The 8,495-nt window shown below is 39.5% G+C and overlaps 1 protein-coding gene across 1 annotated transcript; it reads left to right on the top strand.

Moving 5' to 3' along the window:
• Positions 1-2,962: 2,962 nt before the first annotated feature.
• exd1 (exonuclease 3'-5' domain containing 1) lies at positions 2,963-7,058 on the top strand. The gene is given in 11 exon segments (XM_086094898.1): positions 2,963-3,229; positions 3,379-3,447; positions 3,515-3,548; positions 3,617-3,687; positions 3,757-3,827; positions 3,941-4,027; positions 4,443-4,547; positions 4,615-4,765; positions 4,768-4,928; positions 5,007-5,195; positions 6,368-7,058. Coding segments are annotated over 11 exon segments (1,536 nt in total). The 5' UTR covers positions 2,963-3,099; the 3' UTR covers positions 6,836-7,058.
• The last annotated feature ends 1,437 nt before the right edge of the window (positions 7,059-8,495 follow it).

Genomic DNA, 8,495 nt, shown 5'->3' with positions numbered 1-8,495 from the left:
ACGCAGCTTGTCTGTGGGCGGGAGGCAGCCTGCACTGTGGCCGGCATGTCATTAACTGCATTGCCGAGTGGGCAGAGGAACTCCTATGAGCGTCACGCTCTGTTTGTTGCAAGTCACTTTTCTTGACAGAACTTAAGAACAGGTGTTTAGGTTGGTGAAGAATCTCACAGGTTCCTAAAGTATATGATGATTGTCATCTGATCCTTTTTACCGGAACTCTTACCGTGATGACACCATGGAAAATATTTCCCTTTGTCATATTTGATCCCAATTAAAAGAAATGTGCAGTTGGTATGCAAATCAGAAATTGTGATGTCAAAATTGATTTAATCCAGTTCTGAACCTGATTGGATAGTTGCCAAAAAGAAAAGAAAAAAAATGAATTTAACATGTAAATTCATTATTAATAGTCAGATGCTTATGTCTCTGTCAACTCATTTGTACAAATTTGCTCTGTGTATGCTTGGCCAGAAGGTGTCATGTCAAGCCAAATTAATACAGATTAGATTCTGATTGCGCAATGTGACAACAATGTAAAATTACAAATACAGTTTAATATGTTCAATCTTCTATGTCTTTGTCATTTTTATCCCAATAGAAAAGAAATGTGCTTTGCAATGCAAAGTCAGATGCCCAAAAATATGTGAATGCAGGGGTCAGAGTTTGTGGTGTCAAACCAAGCTCCAGATCAGATCTAGATTTGACGCTTTTTATTTATTTATAAATATCTCCAATTAAACTTGTTCAGATACTTAATGTATATCTCTGTCAAATTTGAGTCAATTTGAACAAATTCACTTTGCACATGCTAGGTCAAATGGTGTCATCTCAAATTAAATGTAATCCAGTTTTGATTCTTACTGCGCATTATGCATGTGGCTACAATTTAAATTATTAATAGATAGAAAATCCAGTTTATGGTGTGATTAATCACATCTTAGTCTCATGTTTTATCTCAAGTGAAAGAGATGCTGTAATGACAAACCAATTCAATACACCACTGTTCCATTTTGTGAATTTGGCAGTAATGCACATTTAACACAAAAAAATCAAATTTAACATGTTAGGAGCTTAGGACACACCTGAACATCTGCATTTGAACTAAAGGCTTTGTGCAGGCAAGAGATGTGATCTCAAACCAGATGAGATCTACTGTAGATCAGTGATTATCAAATGTTGTCACTAATTTGGACTTGCATCTTTCCAACTGTGCAAAATCACAACCTGCTTTATTTGTTATGAACCAAAAAATACAAAAAACTTTGCTTGTTTGTTTAGAAATAGCCTCTGTACACTATGATATGCTACATTTTTAAACAGTTTAAAATGAGTTTGACATAAAGGCCAAATGCTGAGCTGCACTGTATTTGTTTACAGAGAAGCATAGTGACTAAAGCACAAGAGAGTAGCATTTCACATAACGCTTACCCAATAGCCTATTGTTTGTTCTAATTGGAAATTTGTTACGCTTCAGTATTCTGAAAACAAAATCTGAATAAAAATACTGTACATGTAATTTTTTGCGAGCTGTCCGCGACCCACCCAAAATGGGCCCACGACCTACTTTTGGGTGCCGACCAACCACTTGAGAATCGCTGATCTAGATTGCATTATATCTATATTTATATTTAACACGTTCTTCTATTTAAAACATTTGCTGACATATCTCTATCAAATCGTCTACATCTAATAGGTGGTCCAAATACATTAACATTTAAATTTAAAAAACTTCATGAATAAGTGGGCTCATGATGTACTATTCCTGCATGTGCACTGATAACAGCAGGTCCACATGATTAAAACCAAGCAGGTGGACATACAAAGGCCATAAAGCAGTAAGGAAAGACATACAGTAGGTGAAATTTGGCTTTTGCAGAACTGCAGAACAAACACACTAAACACTGAGCTTTTTCCACATCTTTTCTACTTATACAATGTTTATATTATAGACACATTTAGATACATCTATATCTCAGGATAGCATTTCCTTGTATAGTTTAATTGTTGCTTGCAACGTGCTGCATGAAATAAGCCTGCCCCCATGTGGCTAATCAGTAATGGCATTATGTGGGCTACTCTATTGTTCAGAGTCTGAACTTCAGACCAATAATGCTCACACGTCTATTAAAACAAAAAAATAAAAATAAACACACGTTTTCCAGGTATTCTATTTTTAAAAAAGAAAGAAAACGTTTTGTGTTTTTCTCCCAATCAGCAAATCCTGAATCCTGGCAAGTTGAAAAAAAGGTTATAAGAGTAAAGAGTTGTTGTGCACGTGCACACCCCACCACCACCACACACAAACACAATTTAAAACTGCTCTCACGTGTCTTGTCTGTGGTGGTAGGATGACAAATAAATTATAGACATGTTTTTCAAGCATATTTCTCGCCAATTGGGTGCTACTGGCTCGATTATTTTTGCCCCAATTGTGGTTGCAATTGAATTGCTTCAATTGGTAAAACGCAATTGAATTACGCTAATCTAAGTTAATGTTTTAAGTTTAATTAATTATGAGGTAAATTGAATTAATTGAGTTCATTAGGCCTATATACATTTTTGATTAATTTAAGTGGGTTGAAACTCGATGGCACCTTCCTGCCGGTGTTTGGCTGTCTCTTGCTTGTCTTGCTTCTACGAGAATGTGCAAACAAACGAGAGGCAATATGTCATAGACCAAATTATATCAAATGTAGATTTTCCATAAAATATCCTCTTAAAATGGCGGTCACGATCTGATCTATAGCCAGGTGCGCCTGAGGGACGCTTTGGTGTCACTTGGGAATTCACACAACTACTACGCGAAAGCCAGTGATTACACATTATATCAATCTAAAAACTCATCTATACCACCGCAGTTTTGCTAAATTCCCACATGTAATATTTGGGGGTGTACTATTTAAAACTGGAACAATGAAGCAGGGAATAGAGTCATTTTACTACTTCACTTTCCAAACGGGCGGGTTGCTTTTGAATGCAACATCGAGTTAGCTAAACTGCTTTTTGACAAAGTTAGTATCCGCGTTCAATAGTCAGTCAATTTAATTTACCGATGTGTTTATTGAATTTAACGACACTCGAGTGCTGTAGAATATCAAGATGGTAGACGACGATACCCACTTCACGAGTATATTCCAAGGGAAACGTATTAAACTTACCCTCAAGACGTCGTTTTGCTTTGGCTTTGTGCAGCGCATCACCTCCAGCAAAACATTGGTCCTCGCGAAAGGTTAGACAAAAACGGCTTTTTATATTTTAGTTAAAATGTTTTACTGGTGTAACTAACTATTCAGTTGAACAGGTTTGAAGTTAAATAATAATTCGTTGCGCTTAATGACAGTGGAAGTAAGCATCTCTTTATACATTTGATTGTTTCAGTCGTATTTGGCGACAATGGACGTGAGCTTCCCGGAATTAAATTATTTTACGGTCATGACATTGTGAACGGTGAGTAAATCCCACAAATATAGTGTTAAGTGAAAAGTCCACAAAATAACATTATGTGAATTAACAGTGGAGTTCGCCAACGAAGAGGACAAAGAGCAAGGGTAAGTCACGATCAAAGGGTCACTTTGGGGAGCGAAACATTCATCTAAAGTTGTTAAATGATGTACAGAAACATTCCTGAATACAAGGAAGACCAATTGAAGTTGAAAAAGTTCCAGCAGTACAAAACGTTCTTCCCACGTGAGTAACGTATCAACATTGTCATCCAAAATAGAAATAGATTGTTGAAAAATGTGTTTATTTTAATAGGTGATGACGAAGATGAAGAATACATCAAATTTGAAGTTATTGACGGGTTTCATGAGAAATTTGGACCCGCTGTAAGTAGTTTTCGAGTCTTTACATCTATTTGGTAAGCACTTTGAGTCCCTACGAAAATGCTGTGCTATCTCTGCAATGATTATTGAATGATGTTTGTGATGTTACATTTTAGGTGATGGAAATTAAGAAGCAGCATGTGCTTAGTGTTGGAGCCGACGGGGTGGACATGTACAAGCACGGCCGACTCTGTTGGCTTCAGGTGAGAACCCTGGTTTTATTCTGAGGGTCCATTTCGAGGTTATGATAAGATAGCATTTATTAGTCCCACAATTGGAGAATGGTGTGTGGTGAAACAGTATGTTATCACGCCACATTAAATGTTACAATCAGTTATTGCTGTACAATTAGCTCCTGCGCATGAATTGAGGAGCTTCATGTAGACAAAAGTAATGTTTTGTGGCCTTTTTGAGGCATTTACTTTTCTTCTTAACCTTTTTGGAGGGATCATCATTTACTTGCAGATTTTCGCTATTTGCATCAGTCTCTGTCGAATCGTTTATATGGCTTGTGAACTTTATACTTTAGGTGTATGTTTGGGAAAATTCCAAATTATTCAACATTAATGGCATTCTAACATCATTTGTATCTCATTATGTTTCCTGTTTCTGACTTAGATTGCCACAAAACACAAGGTTTATCTCTTTGACATCCTGTTGCTTGGAGCGAGAGCCTTTAAAAACGGTCTGTCCATGATTCTCGAGAATAAGCACATACTGAAGGTGAGCAGTATTCTCATGCGTACTTACCACTTTTGGGGGCCTTTGTTGATTGTGTTATGTGGCACAGGTAATTCATGACTGCAGAGCTATTGCTGGATGTCTGATGACACAATATGGCGTAAAGATGACTAATGTCTTTGACACTCAGGTACATGAGGGAAGAGTAGTGGAAATGTTTACCGGTACATCCTTATCATTCTACCAACCTTTATTTCTCTTTGACCTTTTCTGGCCAAGGTGGCAGATGTCTTGGGCTTTTACTCTGAGACGGGAGGATTCTTTCCAAACAGAGTGAGCACTCTTCATGAGGTGGTGAGTCGTCACCTGAAGGTGCCCTCCTCCCACCTCTTCGCTCTGGAGACCACGTCCCAGCTCAACGAGGTACACTAAAATTGAGGAAGGGATTAGACATGATCAGTCAGCTTTTAATGATGACTTTTTTTTTGTTTTTAATTACAGGAGGAAGCCAATGTGTGGTACAAGCGCCCATGTCCTATACCTGTGTTGAAGGTGATGGCGCTGTCAGTGATCCACTTGCAATCTCTCAGAATGGTGATGCTGGATTCTCTCCTAATGGACTACATGACCTTAGTGGACGCCTACCTCTCAAATAGCCAGTACCCGCTCGACTTGGAGAGCATTACTACGGTATGAGTGTGTTGTCCGGGTGATATTGCATTGAAATATACTGCAAATGTCATTCAAGCATTTCAAAGTGCCACAAATAGTGTTCAATGACGGGTTGTTATAGTGAGAGCCTTGTCGCTTTTCTCAATACAATGGCTGCATAACTTTTACGTTTATCCGGGAGTTTAATCACTTTACATTATTTCCTATGGCAAATGTATGTTTTTATTTTTAAATGAGAACAACTTGGAGGTCAACTGGGGGGTCACGACACGGTTTGGATTGTTGTACATTTCGGAGGTTCCACTTTAGATAGATTCCTGTATTAATCCTGTGAGGGAACTTTTAAAATTATGTTTTTTGTCTGTCAACCATACTTTTCATTAATTTTTGGGTTGGGTTATTCCTGGTTGCTGTATCTTCCGGGTATCAAAAAGTGACTGACTAGTGCTGACTTGAATGAAAAAATATGACTTTTTGTCTTTGGGGTTGCACAACTAGATAGACTTCAAAAAGTTGCATGTTTTTTTTTTCTTTTCTTGTTTTTTTGTTTTTTAATGTTCATTTAGAAAAAAATAAAAAATTAGTCCAGCCGCAGCGGACCCTGTGAGTGAAGAGGACACATTGAGTGGATGTCGCACAGTTGTACAAAGACGATCGCAAGTCTGCCACATAGTATTCATTTCTAAAAGGACAGACTGGGTATCAAACTGCAGACCCTTTCTCACAGGTATGTGTAAAACGTTTGACAAGGTTGTCTTTGAGTAGCACAGTAAAATATAATGCCTGCGAGCTAACTTGAGGTCTATAGTATGCTATCGTTTTCACACATCGGTGCCATAACAGAAAGGGAGAAAAAAAGTTCACCTTTCACTCATGGTAATGTCGTCTGAATTTTCACATCTGTTTTTGAATTAACTTACGAGTTACAATGTAAATTAAAGCTGGCATTCCATCTTTAGTTAAAGCAAAGCAATTTACCTTAACAAATTGTTTCCTACTAACATTTCACCCATTTTCAAACTGCCGGTAGAGAAGAACGCTAAAATCATCCTTCAAGCCAGTACCCTGTTTTCTCAGTCGAGTACTTGTAAGGGTTTCTTTACTAATAGTGCAATCAGAGTTGTTAAACCCTTGACGTGTGTGACAACAAACAGAAAAGATCTTTCTTCCTTTTTTTTCTATATCCACAGGAGAGTATGTTTGAGTTTCCGTCCGAGCTCATGCTGCTGGAGAAGATGCGCTGTGAGCGTCGGGATCATGCCGCCAAACGCTACCCCATCACAGAGAAAGGTCTGCTGGTTCGCTCCAGTCCTCAAACGGAGACCCCGCCCCTGACCTCAACTGTGGTCGAGGAAGACAAATGCATAGAGCCGACTGTGGAATCATCATTGCCACCCCCCATTAAAACTGATCAGAACCCGCTCCCCACAACTATGTATGTTGCCCCTCCAGATCCAGTCCCAAACACCTTGTCGGAGCCGGTGAATGAAATGCCTTTGAGTGGTATAGGCAGAGGGTTCACATCCCTTCTCATGGGAGTGATGGGTCGAGGAGTGCCTTTTGGGAAAGCGCAACCAGAAACCCGCCTACGTGATTCAGACACTTCCAGCACAGATCCCAAGAGGGAGATGTGGGAGCATGGTAGTATTTGGGATTGAGGCAGCTCCAATATCTGCTTGGATATTCCCAAGAAACAGAAACCTCAAGCCTCCAATCAAAGTGAGACCCCAGTCAGGATGTTACAAATGTTTTTGGGTACATAGGTTGACCACTAGATGGCAGTATACATTTTGTTTTGTTCAACGTGTGCATGAGGCTGTATTTGCTGTTCAGAATGTTGCCAGTTTTGAGTTCTGTATTCTAATTAAAATAAGATTTTCAGATTTGTGTGAAGAGTGAGTCTTACTCGGCAAATATTCTCCACAATCACCATTGAGACCACGTGGTGAAAAATAATGAGATCTGTTATAAATAAGAGCTGTACCCAAACTTTTGCCTTTATATTGAATGATAATGTGTTACTGATTATTATTATTTTTGTGGTTGTAGTTTGCAGTGCTGTAAAACATAAACCAATTAATAAAACATTGTATTGTTAAGTTAATATGAATAAAAACAGAATATTATTACCTTTGTAAAGGCAGACCTTTTTGATTGTGTATCTTTTTAAGTCATAGTTTGTGGTGGCGTATCCTGAATGCATTAACAGCTATATGTTACTTTACATAGTGTGATTAATATCCTGCTTCTGCCTTTCTTTTAATTGGTGTTGAAAAGCAGAACGACATTGATGGATGTAGTTTTAATTGAGAAAAACAAAAACAATTCAGACCTTAAATTTTTTCCCCAATTGACAAAACAAAAAAAGTCAGGTGGCCAACATCTGCTATGTTCTCCAAGGGTGCACAATGGAGATCTTATCCATGTAATGTGCTACATGAGGTGCCATGCTGATCTTGGCAAATGGGGGGGAGAAATGCTGCAATTTTGCCAGGATGATGGGGGTAAGGGGGAAATCAAAATAAGACATGGCCAACAACAGCAAGATGTGGCTGCAGCCTGCACCGCCAGTGGGCTGCCAGTATTGCCATACAGAGGGTTTGGCCCTTTCCAGAGCTGTCTAATTGAAAGCATGAGACAGATAAAGGAAGATTTTGATTAACGGGGAGGCGGCCCGCTACAAAGCCTTGCATCTCTCTTAGCAACCAGCCCCTCCTCAACGTCTGCTAAACACATGCCTCCATATCATTATTCGGGCTGTATAACAAACATCCATATCTGGATTTTCTTTTATTACACATGGATCTAAAGTAAAAGCACTACATCAACACACACACTGTTGGAGGTGTGTGTGTGTGTGTGTGTGTGTGTGTGTGTGTGTGTGCGTGCGTGCGTGCGTGCGTGCGTGCGTGTGTGTGTGTGTGTGTGTGTGCGTGTGCGGCAGTGGTGGTGGTGGTGGGGGGGGGGGGGTCTCTGTGGAGGACAAGTCCCATGTCATTGACAACCAGATTGAGGCTCCTATTTTAGAGGACCTTGCATTTCCTCTCCGTCACAATAATGCCTTGTGTGTAGCACTTCCTGTTTCCCAGGCCTGAGAGGAAGGAACAGGGCGCTTGTCACACGGTAGTCACCGTTTCCTTCTCCCCCTTCTCCCTGCTCCCAAAACTTCAGACAGTGTTGTGTCCTTCACAGGGAAAGATGACTGCACTGTTAGCATCCCAGCCGGATGCACACAAACTATTTTTAGCCTCAAGTTGGAAAGGTAGCAAACAGACATAAACACCAAAAGTTTTAGGGTGTCCAGCTGTGTTTATCTCC

This window comes from Leptonotus elevatus, chromosome 14, assembly GCF_054856555.1.
Source record: "Leptonotus elevatus isolate MCC_2025b chromosome 14, RoL_Lele_1.0, whole genome shotgun sequence".
Classification (NCBI taxonomy): domain Eukaryota; kingdom Metazoa; phylum Chordata; class Actinopteri; order Syngnathiformes; family Syngnathidae; genus Leptonotus; species Leptonotus elevatus.
This window is presented reverse-complemented; position numbering and strand designations above follow the sequence as displayed.